The sequence below is a fragment of the Chenopodium quinoa genome, unplaced genomic scaffold (assembly GCF_001683475.1).
Source record: "Chenopodium quinoa cultivar QQ74 unplaced genomic scaffold, ASM168347v1, whole genome shotgun sequence".
Taxonomy (NCBI): domain Eukaryota; kingdom Viridiplantae; phylum Streptophyta; class Magnoliopsida; order Caryophyllales; family Amaranthaceae; genus Chenopodium; species Chenopodium quinoa.
Window position 1 is genome coordinate 4,867,835 of NW_018742484.1, and position 17,029 is coordinate 4,884,863.

The 17,029-nt window shown below is 31.2% G+C and overlaps 1 protein-coding gene across 1 annotated transcript; it reads left to right on the forward strand.

Annotated features, from left to right (window-relative positions):
* Positions 1–3,088: 3,088 nt before the first annotated feature.
* LOC110719500 (F-box protein PP2-A12-like) lies at positions 3,089–6,411 on the forward strand. The gene is made up of 3 exons (XM_021898454.1): positions 3,089–4,042; positions 4,139–4,257; positions 5,605–6,411. The coding sequence occupies exons 1-3, from the start codon at positions 3,713–3,715 to the stop codon at positions 6,023–6,025; spliced, it is 870 nt and encodes a 289-aa protein (XP_021754146.1). The 5' UTR covers positions 3,089–3,712; the 3' UTR covers positions 6,026–6,411.
* Positions 6,412–17,029: the final 10,618 nt, after the last annotated feature.

Sequence of the window (17,029 nt, forward strand, 5' to 3'; positions counted from 1 at the left end):
CTTTCCTCTTGGCCGGTCCTCCTTCTCAAGTTTCTCGGCAGAAGAGGCGAGTGGTCACGGGGTGGTGGAAAGTTGCTTCCTTGGGCTTTCATAAGGTCCATGAAGACCGCGACGGCTCGTGCCACTTCCTCCGTAGAGGGCCTCGTTTGAGGAGTTGTTCTCGGTTGAGACCGAGAATGGAAACTTTGAGGGGGACTCTTTGCATTGGACTGACTCGGCCGATATGAGCTGGTCAGCTGGCGAGTATGATGGGATGGTGACTTCTCCGGCGCTGCCCTTTCCGGGGAAGAGGGAGCTTTTGAAGAAGAAGAAGGTTCCGGTGATGGTGGAGTAAGTGGATTCCTTCTCACCGGAATTGGACCTTTCCTCGAAGAGGAATGGTCGTTCTTCTTAGTACTCTTACCACTCTTAGTCATTTTTTCTAAGATTGGTTGATTTGTGGCTTGCTTCTGACTGTACTCCCTACAGACGACGCTAAATTATTTCGGGTGAAAATAATAGGACCTTCGGCTAGGCCCTTTATTGTGGCTGAAGAATGACCTCAATCCAAGTGATGACTCGGCCGAGGATTTCCTGCACAGCAAACATGCGTAAACTGGCCTCAGGGGTTGTGCCGAGGAAGGCCCTTCCCATGCCGAAGTCAGTGCAGTGTTAGAGAGAGAAAGCTATGCAGGAGTATTAATTGCTTGAGGCTTAATGTGAATGAATGTAGAAAGAGAATATTGAAGGCTTTTATACCTTTGCTCAATGGATAATGTACCTTAAATAAAGTGGGCTTGCCACTTTGACTGACTTTGACAATAGTTTGGAGAGTTGAACCTTGATTTGGCCTTTGTAATTAAAACATTTGTGGATCGGCCCAATTGAGGTAAATTGGACCCAAACACTTGGTAAGCTTAATTATCTATTATGTAGTGCGAAGTACATTGTATGGATCAGAGTTGATTAGTGATAATTTAAAGGAAACTAAAGCACGACGTGAAAGGAGAGAAAAAAATTGGTAAAGTATTTGTTTCTTGGTTGAATTATAACATCTTTGATCAAAGTTTCTCATAGATATACGAAGTATACCAAGAAAAAAAAATACCGTCATTCCATTAGATTCATCTTAATGATTTGCTTGGTTTAAATAAAAATCAACTTAATTATCAAATTTTTTGTCTATATTAATTAAAGATACTGATGATCATCAAATTTGCATATTAAAAATCGTGCAAAATGAAACAAACAATATATATATATATATATATATATATATATATATATATATATATATATATATATATATATATATATATATATATATATATATATATATATAAGACGAAGAATGTATAGCTACCTTATGGCTTATAACCCTTATCAAACATACTGTTAAAATATATGAGATGTCACAGAATGTTAAAACCTAATAAGGGTATTTTCTTAAAAACTTAATCAAGTGTATCTTCTTTGACATTAATTTTGCAGAGGAAACCGTTTTAAACTTTATGTACATTTAATCTACAGGAAATCTGAATTGATTTCTTTCATGATATAGTACACCCAAAAGTTATTGTAAATTACTCTCTCAGTCTCTACGTTCTTTTATGTTTTTTTTCCCATTTAGAATATTTACCCTAGCAACTAGTTTTTGGCCCGCGCAAAACCCTAGATCATCATAAATTTATAAGTTTGATCATATTTAATTTAGAAGGGTTAATGTTGAAATTTATCAATAAGTGAACAAATGAAAATATAATAAGAGGTTTACATATGAAGAGTTTTTCAAGCAAATTCAATACTATTATAGAGAATTAAAGTTAGGAAGTAAATAGTTTCTTAAAGAGACCAAACTTTAGTACAATTCAATGCGATGAAAGAAGGCCGATGACACATGTCACGTAGTGCACATGTGGCACCAAATCATATTGAAAGAAGGGTGAGACATGGCGTTAGCATGTTGTCCCTATAAGTTTTAATAATAATATAGATAGATTATATTTTATCTGTTTTTTAATACTTGTAACACTTCTCTTTTCATGCTTGCCGATATATTATTTCAATCATTAATATCTTTAATTGTGAATATGTAAAAATTATAAACATTAAATATTAAAATAGTAGAAATCAAGACGAATTTAACAAGATCTCACATTACTATATTTTTGTTTAACCATAAATCGTTAAAGCTAGTCAAAGTAGAGTACATGAACAGTGTAAAAGTCAAACTATTGCAATTATTAAAAAAAACGGAGGAAGTAGATCAGATAGAATAGAAGTTGTGGCTTTGTGAGCGTGTAGCTTTCTACCTAAAATAATGATTTTCCTATTGTAATAGTGAATTTAATCTTCTAAATTCTATCGAATACATATTAATTATATAAGTAATGGTTCGATCGGTGTTATAAATGTTTAATATTATCACGTACTAGACTACAAAGTTCTATACTCCCTTTGTCCTAGAACAATTGACACGTACCGTCGAACTTTGCACATATGTCGATGCACTAGTTTGACCTTATTTTTATGTAATTAAATGTCGATGAAAATTAAATAAATAATTTATAGTATGAAATCATATTAATATTTATCTAACAATTTTTTTTATTATTATATTAGTAAAAAACTATAGTCAAAGTTAATATATGAATTGTGACAAAAAGACTAACGTGTCAATTATTCTGGAGAGATCTTTTATCTTACTTACATGTAGTCCATATTTGATCATAAAAAACACAATAAGACATGTTTTTAGTTTTAGATTTTTTTGAAGCATATTTTTAATTTTGGATTAAACCAAATAACAACAAACTTTTTAATATTGGCTTATGAAGAATTGGAAAATTTCCAAATTAAGAGAATAATTCAAGATATTTCAATTAAACCAATTTATAAATTACGTCATTTATGGATCATGGATAAAAGGCAATAAATAAAATTTGAAATAATTTTTACATGGAAAAGACTAGGAATATCTTTATCCATCCTAGTAAAAAGGAAACAAGAATCAAATTAAATCAAATAAAATGGATATTAGGAAAAATACGGGTAGATATGAAAGAAAAAAAAAATCTAGTCTAGTCATGTCCACATTGGAAGAGACACAAATAGGAAAAAATCCAAAAAAAATAAAAAGCTTTACAGTTGTCAATTAAAACATTATATATAACATGTTTTGTTACATTTTAATGTCCTTTACCTTAATCCATTTTCAATAATAAACTTATAAACCCATCGTTTTCTAAAAGAATAATCAAAATCAATTTCTCTATATATATTTATATTAACCTCTCATATTATTTTCTTTATTTAAACACCAAAGAAATTAATTTTTCTGTAACTCTTTTACGCGTCTATTTACAGCAGCCTCAACGGTGCTACTCTTCTGCCTCCCTTGTTTTCTTCCTCTTTCTCTCTCTAAAAATCCCCTCTTTCTCTCTCTAAAAATCCCTTCTTTCTCCCTCTAAAGCTACCCACTATTCGAAGATTTGCCAAAATCGAAATTTGATTCATACCCAGATTTGATTTCACTGAATGAAATCAACCCAGAAAGTTAGTTCGAAACCCTAGAAAATAATTCATCGGGAATATTAAAATCGGCCTAAAACTAATTTCACTGAAACTTTTTGATTTTTGACTTAAAAGTTAAAATTAATTTAGGATCGAGAAATTTCATCACCCCAGAAGCAAATTTGGCGGGTAAAATCGACCCAGTTATCGGTTTTTCTGAATGGGTTCTGCTCTTAGGAAGGAATCTGCAAACGGGTCAACCCAGCAGAAGAAAACAGGTTTAGGGGATTTACCAGAAAGCTGTGTTGCAACTGTGTTGATGAATTTAGACCCGAATGATATTTGCAGTTTGGCGAAATTGAACAAGGCTTTTCGTGGGGCCTCATCTGCTGATTTTGTTTGGGAATCGAAATTACCCACAAATTATCACCAGATTGTTGAGAAAATCTTTAATGAAGATGATGATACTGATAACCTTCCTGTTTATTCTTGTAAAAAGGAGATTTATGCCAGTTTATCTCGAGTTAATTTCATGGATGATGGCAAAAAGGTTGGTTTATTTTCTTTTTAGTGGGAATTTTTGGGATTTTATTTGGAAATTTTTGGGGTTCTAATTTGTATTTTTTTTTGTTGTTGATTTGTGCAGATGGTGTGGCTTGATAAGAGTACAGGAGGAATTTGTATGGCGATATCTGTTAAGGGTTTATCAATAAACGGTATTGATGATCGAAGATATTGGAGCCACATTGCTACCCAGGAATCTAGGTGAGAAATTTTTGCAATTTGTGTTTTTCATATATGTGATTTAAATTGATGTTTTTATGGTTTTGTCAATGATTTGGATTGGTATTTTGTGCTATACACAACTTTGATATGATTTGATATTATCAAAATTATGATTGTGAATTGTCCCAAGATATTTGCTTGCTCTTTTTTCTGGTATTGGATGATTCTTTCGAAACCAATTCAAAAAATTTAGTTGGATTTTGTGCATTGGTATTGGGATCTGGATGTTGTATTGATATGGAGCGATGCTTGTTGGTTTTCCTTGTCATGATGTCGAAATAACGGTTTAGTGAAAGTATTGGATGAAATTGGAAGCCTTTTGTGTTGTCTTTGGTTAGGCCTTTGATATGGCATTGGATTTTTGTGAAGCAATGGAGTGGGTGGTTTTCTATGGATCATGTTGATTTTTTGGGTGGATTAGTATTGTGAATGTGCTTATCTAGGCTTGTGCTTCCTGATAATCGAGTCTTGCTGAATCCCACAAGGAAAACGCTTTTAGTCTTATGAAGGCGGAATCTTTCACAATTTCAATACAAGTTTATTATTTCGCTTTAGGCCTCAAATGGTTGGATAATTGAGTTTAGAAATCTAGAAATCATTTTGATGTGTAGGTTTTATTCTTTGCTGTTTATTCATTTTTCATGGTATATATACCTCAGGATATGTGTTTGATTGTTTACTGTCTTATTATGAAGATATATTGAAGCATATAATATGTATCTTATACATCTTGCATGCTCTTTGAATATTCATTGCCCTATGAAGATAATTGGAACCGTATAATATAATCATATATGGCTTATTTATCTTTCATGCTCTTTGATTGTTCACTGCCCTATGAAGATATTTGGAACCATATATATATGTGGCGTATTTATCTTTTATTCTTTTGAGCTCCTTATTATGTATTTATAGTGCTTGTTGGGTTGTCTAGATGTTGCAACATGCACATAACACATGGATGCAGCTCTCCATGGCCTCTTGCTGTCTAGAGGTTGGTTCCCTTGGTATCCTGTGTAGGATTAATAATCGAGTGAATGTAGAATTCGAAATTGACTGTTACCTAAAAAATCGAGCTTAATTTTTTTTTTAACGTGCAACTAGTAACTCTAGGATCACATATCAAGCTTTTGTCACACCCTACCACTGGTTAAATTTTTTGGCAAATCTTGGGGTTTTTGATGACAAATTTAGGCTTTATTGGCACCTTCCTTTCACCTGGCTAAAGGATAGTTAGATTAATTTATTGTGGTTTCTTATTTGTTTATTTGACTTTTAGTCTTGCACCTATTTATTGATTTGAGTTTTCCTTTTGTATGATATCAGGTTCTCTTCAGTGGCTTATCTTCAACAGATCTGGTGGTTTGAGATAAATGGGGAGGTGGAGTTCCCGTTCCCTGAAGGAACTTACAGTGTATTCTTCAAGTTGCAATTGGGCCGACCCTACAAGAAGTTTGGGCGTCAACTGTGTAATACTGAGCAGATCCATGGGTGGGATGTCAAGCCTGTCCGATTCCAGCTCTTGACTTCTGAAGGGCAGCGGAGTGTCTCCCAGTGTTTCCTGGATGGTCCAGGGCAGTGGCTTCACTACCATGCTGGGGACTTTGTGGTCAAGAAATCAGAAGGTTTTACCCAAGTGAAGTTTTCAATGATGCAGATAGATTGCACCCACACCAAAGGCGGTATTTGTGTAGACTCTGTAATGATATACCCTAGTACATTCAAGGAGAGGCTGAAGCGTTTTTGAAGGGCTTAGTCGTCGTCCTAGTTTTAGGAATCTCTATATTAGATGAGATGTAGATAATTATATAGAGGAATAGAGTGTATGTGAGAGAGAGTAGCAGAGTGGCATGAGTTATTTTTGGTCTTCAGGCTCTGTGAAGTGTTATGATCGTCGGCTGTAGACTGTAGTAAGCATAGTTTATGGTGGAAATAGACAAATAATAGTCATTTCCACCTCTTTTATTCTGTGTTTTTTTTAAGACTTCTTAGACGGTATATGAGGACAATTGATGCTTCGCTTGAAGCCTCGAATTAAGCTAGCAACTATTTGTTATTGTTTGTTTTTCCTACAGCTGAGTTTCTTTGTTTTTCTTGGAAGCTTTATTGAATGGGAGTTGTTTTACAATGACATATCCTGACCAATTAAATGGTAGTATTATCATGGACATTGACATATTCTAATCAACTAGCGGTACAATAGATAATACTTCGTAGATGTTGATGTGTACTGTTGACTATCTAAACGCAGCTGATTAGCATTACACTGACATATCTCGGCCATTTAAGTGGAGAACTGGAGACATTACTTTGACCAATTGAATGGAGTTGATTAGTGTTACTATAGACATTGTGAAAAAATTTATATACACCCGGGGTGGTACACCTAGGTGTATATAAAAGGTTAAGTAGACGTTGACATATAGCAATCGGTCACCTAAATGAAGTAGAGTTGACATACCAATCGGTCACCTAAATGAAGTAGATTAGCGCTTTTATAGAAATTGACATATTTAGGTAAATATGTGATCCATGGAGTTAATTAGCATTAATATGAACATCGTCATACTCTATTATTTAGGGAGTTAATTAACATTGTCCTAATTGACATATTTTGACCAATTAAACAAAGATGCTTAGCTTTACTATAGACATTGACATATCTAGACCATTGTGTGATATAGAGTTGATTAGCATTACTATGAACACTGACATACCCGGTCATCTATTGAGTTGACCTATCTTTTTAACTGCAGCTAACGAATGACAATGAATCTATGATACAATAAGATTGATGTTTTCATTTATTGGTCTATATTAACGAATAAAATGAATCACATGTTGCTTGTTGGTGTGGTATGAAGAAGCAACATTGTGGTAGCACCAAAAACAAAAATAAAAGATCATTGAGGAGTATTTGGACAGTAGATGCTTTGCCACAAATAAAAAGTAGCCACCACTTGTGGTCCTCTATCTTCCAAGTACAAATTCTATGTGTTGGAGCTTAGCCATAGTTTTCTCTTAGGAATATTTTAAATCACTTTGCTAATTATTGCTTAATCTTAATTATTAAACCAGTGGCAGTAATCAATTTTCAAATTAATGCTTTTTCTCTTGCCTAATTGAGTTCGATAATTTTATCAATGGAAATTAGTGTCATTATCCAAAAGTGGTTATATTTGGTGACATTATTAGGTCATCTCGTGGATAATATGAGAATGACATTGTTTTACTAATTAGTAATTGGTTGATAATAAAGAAATGGTTTTTCCTATTGGTTGGATTACCACATTGATTGAGGTGACTTGATTAGCTTAGTTCCCATGATTAATTTTCAAGCAAAAAAAATTAGCAGATAATATAAATTTGGATTAATCTAAGCCAAGTCGCCTATCTATATTAAGCTGGAAATTCACAATTATAATGGCCTTATGACTAATCATAAACTTTTATATTCTTTATGATTGATTACTGTTTATTGTTTCTACATTGTTCCTTCCATCTCATTTTGCTTTTCTAAACTGTGAATTTTTTATGGAAATTAAGAAAAATCATATAATTTTTGGATAACACTAGGACAAATTTGTTATTAAAAAGCTTTATCATGATATTTTAGGAAGTAGAGATGAGTTTAAAAAGAGCTCACATACGACATAAATTAGAATATCAATTTACCAAAAAAAAAAAAAAAAAAAAAAAAAAAAAAAAAAAAAAAAAAAAAAAAAAAAAAGAGGCAAGGCAAACAAAATGGGACGCAGAAAATAGCTAAGACGTAGTAATAGCTGCTTTTAAAAAGCGTATATCATTTTCATTAAATTAAATTAAATTAAAGATTTTGCTGATCAGTGTTATGACATAATCAAGCTACCAACATATAGCCAGGTTAAAATTGTGGTTAGGTCAGTGAACATGATAACATGAGTCGACATTTCTAACGAAAAACATTGCATTAATTCGTAATGTTGAAATGTTGATAATTTACTTTTATGGGGTAGTGGCATAGTGGGGCTCCATACTTGGGCTTTATGTAGACAATCTATGTTCGTTATTGAAAACAAAAACTATGTTAAAAAGGGGTAATGCTTAGCCCAGCAACGTGCTGTGCCTACTAATCTATACACAAAAAACAAAACAAAAAAAAATAAAAAATAATAGAGAGCGGTATTAGAACTCTAAACTCTTATCAGTAGGATAAATTGAACACTCAAAAAACATTGTCATTTCAAAAGTTTTATTGTCATTACTTATATTATATGGTCTGTGTTACTTGAATTAGCTATTTTGTACCTATCATTGGTTATAATTTTATTGTCACTCAGTAATATCAAAATATTGTCATTCCGCGACAAGTTATTGTCAAAAGATAAAATTAAGAATTACGTAAATAGTAAGACTTATATATATATTGTCATTAAGACATTAAATATTGTCCATTATTGTTTTTAATTGTATGGAATCGTCGATTTGGTATCAGAGCCATACAGTTATTAGTAAGTTATTAACTAAGTAAAACTGGAGAACTTTCAACCATCTATTGAGTGTAAGAAACCAGAGCTCAAACACTACTATCACATTCCTGAAAATACTAGTAATTTTGGTCTAGTACTTAATTATATTAGAGCAAATTGGTGAACTAAAAGTAGAAGTTGATAGTATACATTGTCGTTGCATGAATATAGAAAATAAGTTGTTAGCAACAACATCTGATATTAATAAAAATTTAAGTGAGTTAAGAGAACAAGTTAAACAAGTACAACTTGCCTTAACAAAGGAATTTAAACATCAGTTTAACAAAGAAGTATCACCTAATAAGCAAAAGAATGTTCCTTATAAATATAAATATCCTTTTCAAAACTTAGATAAAAATAAGAAGTTTTCTATATCACTCCCTAAAAGAACCACTAGTGAAAAGAAAAGGAACAAAGAGACTAAAAATGAGCCATCATGTTCAGGAGAAACCGATTGAAGAGTTACAAACCTTATTTGATAAAGAAGAAGACCTTGATAAACTAAATGAGATCATGAAATTAATCTCTAAAAAAGGGATTTCTCTTGATAATGAATTAGAATAAAACAATTATGTTAATTTAGAAGAAGACTTATATCAACAAATGGGATTAATGAAACTAGAAGACTTAGACTTTTTACCTATCTAAGTTGTTCAACAAAAGATTGATAATAAATTAGGAAAAAGGATCATGGATAATAATGATGTTGGAGAAGAAATAATAAATAACGTTATCGAAGTTGTTCAACAAAAGATTGATAATAAATTAGGAAAAAGGATCATGGATAATAATGATGTTGGAGAAGAAATAATAAATAACGTAAACAATGTTATCCAAAAATCTAGGTATCAAGGAGAAGGAAGTTGTACACGACCAAGATACATACCTAGGAAGACTACCCGGTTTAGTGTCAAGGTTATGCCTACTCAAATACCTAAAGTCAAAACGTAAAGCAAGAAGAAGTAACTCTTGAACCTATTATCCAAACTGGTTATAAAGTCAAATTAGATGGAGTAGGAGATAGACAAGATTTTTTAGATCAGTGGAAAAAGAGCACAAGTAGTGTACTTAACCTAAACACTGAATGGACTTCTAAAAATTTCTTGAATTACATTGAACATAACTTCTATGGTTGTGTAAAAGACTGGTATGATGGTATTGATGAAGAAGTTAAAACTGAATTAAGAACTAGTGAATATCCTACTATAATGTTTAGACAATTATGTCAATACATTGAGTTAGAATTCATTGGTTCTAGAGCCGACCCTAATGAAAAACGAATGGATTATCAAAGAAAATTAAGTAATCTATTTATCTGTAATATGAAATACGCTGAGAACTACATTATAGAGTTTAAAACATACTGTTATAAAATTGGTGAAAATGAAACAAACCTTGGAATGTTTTATGATAAATTACTAAATCCTCTTAATGAATAAATTAGTGAAAAATATCAAAAATGGAGAGAAAAATATATAGCTAGGGATTCCCTAGGTAACAAAATATCTTTCCAGTGAAAGTGGATTGAAAAGAAATGTAGAGAGGTTGCAGAAACTTAACAAATGAAGAGACAATTTCTCACTTGTTGGGATTTCCCTAATAACTATGGATGTGAAAGAAAAAAGTATAACAAAATATAGGAAAAATAAATTTGATAGATCAAGAGGAGAAACCTATAAAAAGAAGTACTATAAACATAAATATATAAAACCTAGTAGGTTTTTCAGAAAAGCAACATATTGTCCTGAGGAACAAAAAAAAAACATGCTAATGTTGGTCTTGTAGAGAATTAGGAAATTATGCTAATGAATGTAAAAAAGCTAATCATAAACTAATGGAAGCCTTAGGTAGTTGGGATTACATAGATATAGCGGAAGATGAGGCTTTAGACTTAGCTTTGAGTAATAATAAAGGAATAGTAGAAATAATTGAGGAAGAAAATGAGTATAATGAAGAACTTGAAGACAGTGAATTCGAAGATGAAAATTATGAAGAAATAAATAATATGATGGAAGGAGAAGTATTAGAAAATTCTGAGTCAGATGATGAAGATGACAAGAGTAAAATGACTATAGGTCAACTAAAAAGAGCTGAATATTCAATTGAAGATAAAGACCTAAATCAATGAACAAGGAAAGCTGGAATTTCCCCCAGATTACTAAAGATAATATTTAAAAATTCTTTCTTTAAAACTAGAACTAAATATGTATGTGAAGAAATGGAAGGAAGTATAGTAATCGAGGTTTGTGAAAAGAAAGCAGCAGAAATTAATATCATAAACTGGAAAAGCATTAAGAACCATAAAGAAAAAGGAAATTATAGTTATATTTGTATTGGTGCAGTACAAGTATACATAACTCCTATACAAGATTTTGGTAATAATGTTAAATGTTTAAGCTTTGTTTGTGATGTTAGACATAAAGAGTTCTATGAACAGATTATTAGTGGTTTCACATGTAGCTTAAGTCAAGGAACTGTAAGTTATATATGTGAACCAAGATATTATGTGAGCTTCGAAGATTCATATGCTCCAAAGTTTCTAGCAATCAAGTTATTAACTGATGGAGTAAACATGCATAAAGAAACTCGACCTATACAATTAAGATGGAAGGTAGTCTATAAGTTGGTCAACACTATAGATTCATCTTTTAAGAAACAAATAGTAGATACTTAGAAATATGAGCAAGTAGGAGGTCCTAAGAAGAAGAGTCCCAATAAAGATAAATCCTAATGAAATAGAAATTGAAAAACTTGGGAAGAATTCTTAATGAATCCTGCAGTAAAAAAAATAGGTAAAGTAAGTTGTTAATTAATGAATCAGGATTAATTCATATTGGGATAACTACAAAACCTAAAATACAGATAAGTATGAGTCTTAGATCACCAAGTCTAAGTAGACAGAATTCAACTATAATAAAGATGAAAAAACAAGTCGATGAAAAGCCAGAAGAGAATGAAGAAGAAATATAAGCTTTAATAAAGAAGCTAAATGAAAAATATGAAATTAAGAAAGCCTTAAAACAACTAGCGATACATATTGGTTCATGTATTAATTTAGAGATAAATGAGGATCTAAATAATCCTATTTTTGAAAAAAGAAAGGTAATTGGATATAAGACAAAAACTTTGAGTGAACCAGTATATGAAGATGAAGTTAATATGCAAATGGAAGTCTATAATGAAATATCTAGTACTAATCCTAATAGCATTTATATTCCAATTGATATATGCATTGAAGATTATAACAAATATAAATTATGTGCATATGTTGATAGTGGTTGTTCTACATGTTTTGGAAAAAGGTCACTATTTCATGAATTCTTGTGGAAAAAAGCTAAAAATCCTATGCAAGTAAAAATTGCTAATAACAGTGTTATGACGCATACTGAAATAATAGAGGAATTGCTAATAGAAATTGGAGGTGTTCAATGTGTTATTCCTATTTTATGGGCAACTGATCAGCCTAGTCATGATATGATAATAGGAAATAACTTTCAAAGATTATACTCTCCATGCACTCAAACCATTGATCAAATTATCTTTACTATTAATGGTCATTCTGTTCCTATACAGAAACTAACTAAAGCATACACTCATCAGACTATGGAATTTACGCGCAGCCAGGGTGGTGATAAGGTTACACCTACACAACGAGAGGTTGCACTTAGAATTTTTTAGTGTGAATCATCATTAATAAATCAGATAATTAAGCAGCAAGAAAAATTATGTGAAAAGTTATATTCAATAAATCCATTAAGAACATTGGGAAAAGGATAAAGTGGTTGCTAGGATAACTCTAACAAATCCTAAAAAGATTATCAGAGTAACACAAATGGTTTATACCTACCAAGATATATTAGAATTTGATGAGCAAATAAAAGAATTGTTGAATAAGAAGTTAATTAGGAGTAGAAAGAGTCCTCATAATGGTTCAACATTCATGGTAAGAAATCATGTAGAAGAAAAAAGAGGTAAAGCTAGGATGATCATTAATTATAAACAGCTAAATGATAATACTGTGTTTGATGGTTATTACATTCCTAATAAAACAATATTATTCAATAGAATACAAGGAGCCACATGGTTTTCTAAAATGGATTGTAAAAGTGGTTATTGGCAAATTAAAATGGAAGAAGAAATCATTCCATTAACTGCATTTAGTGCCCCTCAAGGACACTATGAGTGGCTAGTAATGCCTTTTGGATTAAAAAAATGCTCCACATATTTCAGAGAAGAATGAATAATATTTTTAGAGACTCAACCATTGTTTTTTGGTCTATATAAATGATATTCTAATCTTCTCAAAAGATTTAGAGCAACATAAGATTAATGATCTTAAAGCTGTAACTCAAAAATGTGATGAGCATGGTATAATCCTTGGAAAAGATAAATGTGTTTATGCTAAACAAGAAATTTTGTTTCCAAGATTAGAAATTAAAGTAGGACAAATAATCTTACAAAAACATATCCTATAAAAGATTGAAAAATTCCCAAATGAAATTGAAGATAGAAAACAACTAGAAAGGTTTCTAGGATGTTTAGCCTATGCTTCTGATTTCATAGAAAATCTTACCCTGTTAAGAAAACCATTACAACAAAAACTCAAGAAAGAAATAACTTGGAATTGGAAGAAAAGTGATTCCAAAATTGTTCAAGATTTAAAAACTATGTGTAAAGATCCTCCTGTGCTAACACTTCCTAGTAGTGAAGATGATTTAATCCTTGAAACAGATGCTAGTAATGAACATTGGAGTGCTGTGCTAAAAATCAAAGAAGGAGAAAAACTTTGTAGATACAGCAACGGAAGTTTTGATAAAGTTGAGTTAAACTATCCTACAATGTAATAGGAAATCCTTACAGTCATTAGAGGGATCGAGAAGTTTTTAATCTTCTTAGCCCCAAAGCAATTTCTAAATAGAAATGATTGCAAAGGCATACTTGGTTTTGTCAAAAAGAATTTGTCTAATATGCAAGCGCAAAGGAGACTCCTGCGTTGGTAATTATGGCTTAATCAATTTTCGTTTACTGTTGAACATATTCAGGGATTAAAGAATTCTTTGGCAGACAGCTTGACCAGAGAATTAGAATGTCAAAGAAGCTCAAGGCAACACAAAAACCTCCTGCACACCAACTTCAAAAGATGGATGCAGAGAGAAAAACTCTCATTAATGAAACAATCAAAGCAATGGAGCGGGTTTCACCCTCCAGTTGGGCCTAATGTAGGGCTTGATCATTTCAGCAAAATAACAATCCCGAGATGGTTTAATCAAGGGTTTCCATTGAGCAATCCAAAGGCTATTAATGTTTGAAGTAACGATTATGTTATTTCAACTCATTCCTGATTTACAAAATATAATTGTAATACCCCGTATTTTTTAAACGTATTTTCTAATTAATTAATATTTTCTAAAAAGGATATTTTAGTAATTTATTTTACTATTTGAATTTTGGAGCCAAAATGATATTTGAATTTTGGCGCCATAAACATTTTAAAACTCAATTATTATTTTGGATTTTGGATAAGATTTATTATCCATTTATTTTATTTTAAAAACGGGATTATTTATATATATTTTGGATATTTAAAATAAGCAAAATTATATTTTATTATTTAATTAAGAGGGCCGAAAATTCCTAATTAATTAGCTATGATTTTTGGATTTTCTAAGTGTAGAAAATCTGATTTTTTTAGTTAAATTATTTAGTGAATAATTGCTATTTTTCTAATTTATTATTTTCTACAAAATATATTATTTACACAATAATTTTTGTTCCTTAAAAACTAGCAAAATAATTGCCTAAATATTTAAAGGGAGGTCCAAAAATATGAGTTTAGGAAAGCTCAAATTTTCGGCCACCATATTGTATTTTGAGCAAAATTATTTTGGTAATTTTTGTATTTTAATTATCTTCCTCAATTCTTTTATTTTCCTTTATTCTTATTTTCCATCTCCTAAATATTTGATCATCTTATTTCCCTACCTTAAATCATTCTTGATTATTCCCCAAGCAAAGCCATTTACTATTTAATATTTCATTACAACATACTTACCTTATTTCTTCATTACCTAATCACCATAACCTAGACTTTCCATAATTCTCTACCTCTCTTCTCCAAGTAATTTCCTTAAACCAATTTCCCATAATTCTTCCTACATTCTCCTACCATATTCTTGCATGAGCCTATAAATACCCCCTCATACCTCTCATATTCTTCACACCAAAACTCAATTCTCTTCTTCTCTCTTATACTTCTTTTCCCTAAACCTTTTCATACTTTTCTTTCTACTCTTTTCATACATAATCAGCCCGTATATATTAGAAGCCAATTTTCGGGCACTTCTGATCAGTTTTGGGGTTTTTCTATTTCACGGAAAATTGTTCCTCTCAAAACATCCTTGAGGTTAGGATCAAGAATCACCCAATTTAGAGTTACATCAAATGAGTTATGGCCTCTTCAAGTTCTGCCTATTCTTTCCAACGCAAATTCAATTCTCTCTAATCCTATTCCTTTATTTTCTTCATGGTTAGTTTTATAAAATATAAATATTTATTTCAAAGCTATAATTTAATATTAAAGTGTTATTTTAAAAGAGTTTTATAGATCATGCACATTAGATTTGGGTTTATGTCTAAAGATGTTGTGATAACCTTATGGTTATGTTAATTGCAAGGTGTATTCGTGATTGAACTTTAAAAGTGCGAAGTGTTGATTGATATTCGAAATCAAGATACCTTTAGGTGGCTAGATACCTTCGAAAGTGATTGGTTTGAATAGCATGTTTTATATGATTATATTGGTGATTGAATTAAATTGATTTGAATCATGATTTATGAAACAAAGTATGTTTGTAGGTATTGATTTTAATATTTGTTTTAATAAATGTATTTTTAAAGGAATGATTTTAATATCATGTTTTGAATGGTTTGAAATTATTTATTATGTTTAAAGGAATTTGGTTTTAAAAAAAAGTATGTTGAATTGTTTTAAAGAGTTTTTAAAAAGGTTTTGCAAAGGAAAAGTTATTGATTTTAAAAAGTTATTTATATGAGATTTAGTTCTCAAGTATTTATTAAAAGGTTGATTTTGAAAGCACGTTGAATTAAATAAAAAGGAGTTTTGAGTTAACCTATTATAAAGGTTGAATTTATTCAAAGAGGACTTTTATTGAATTATTCATTAAAGCTTTACAAGCATGTTGTTAGTAATCCCACTATGCGGATTTGGTAGATAAGACTTTGGACTTTGTATGACCGAGTCTTTTCTCAAGAATAGCCTTGAAATAGTATGAGACTAGCTTGGGGGGTCTGCACACATGGGTGAGGAATTGGTTTTCAAAATAGGAATTGGTTTTCAAAAGAATAATTGGTTTTATAAATCGTTTTTCAAATTATTGAGTTATTGGAATTGGTTTGAATCATGAGTTTTGGAATTATATTATTATTGGAATTGGTTTTGAATCATAAGTTTTGGAATTATATTATTGGAATTGGTTTTGAAACTATGAGTTTTGGAATTATTGGATTAACATTGGAATTGGTATTTAAAAGCATGTTTGCTAATAAATTGAATTTACTTATCTTGCACTTATCGTACTTAGCATATTTTGCTAATCTGTATTTCCTATCTAGTTTGGTTCGCCCTGTTTACCTTAATGGTAAGCAATGTTGACTTATTTCAGGTGGTGTCAAAAATTATGCATATGGGAGTCCTGGGAATGTTTTTCACCTAGATTAGGAATGTTGGTCTTTGTTCAATTATGAGTACTCATGACTATGGTTACTATTTATATTATTATTAATAAAGAAAGTATTGAAGTTTTCGCTGCAAAGTATTGGTTTTGGTTAGTAAGTTGAGTAGCCTTGCGTAATCACGCGGCGGTAATACGCCTAAGTCTATCTCTACGGTATAATTATACGTATTATACTAGTATTTCCGTAGAGGGAGATTTGGGGGTGTTACAATAATACTCAATAAAATAAGGGATAATGATTTTAGAACATGGTACGAGCTGGTAGTAACAAGATCCAGTCGATTCTTTGATGTTTGAGACCTATGGGAAGAACGAGTAGAGTTTCCTACAAACTCTAAAGTGGCATAATTACGCATTAATCCGTATCCACTTCATCGGATGCTCCATTCATTTGGATACATTATAAAGCTTGGGATTATGGAATGGTATACGTCTTTCATGATTTCTTTACTTCTAATGATTCATTCTATCCAAAGCTTATAAAGTTCC

Excerpts from the sequence above, each read along its gene's own strand:
- LOC110719500 (XM_021898454.1), top strand. The coding sequence starts at position 3,713 with ATGGGTTCTGCTCTTAGGAAGGAATCTGCAAACGGGTCAACCCAGCAG. Across the intron at positions 4,043-4,138 it reads TCATGGATGATGGCAAAAAG|ATGGTGTGGCTTGATAAGAG; the intron begins GTTGGTTTATTT and ends TGATTTGTGCAG. Across the intron at positions 4,258-5,604 it reads ATTGCTACCCAGGAATCTAG|GTTCTCTTCAGTGGCTTATC; the intron begins GTGAGAAATTTT and ends GTATGATATCAG.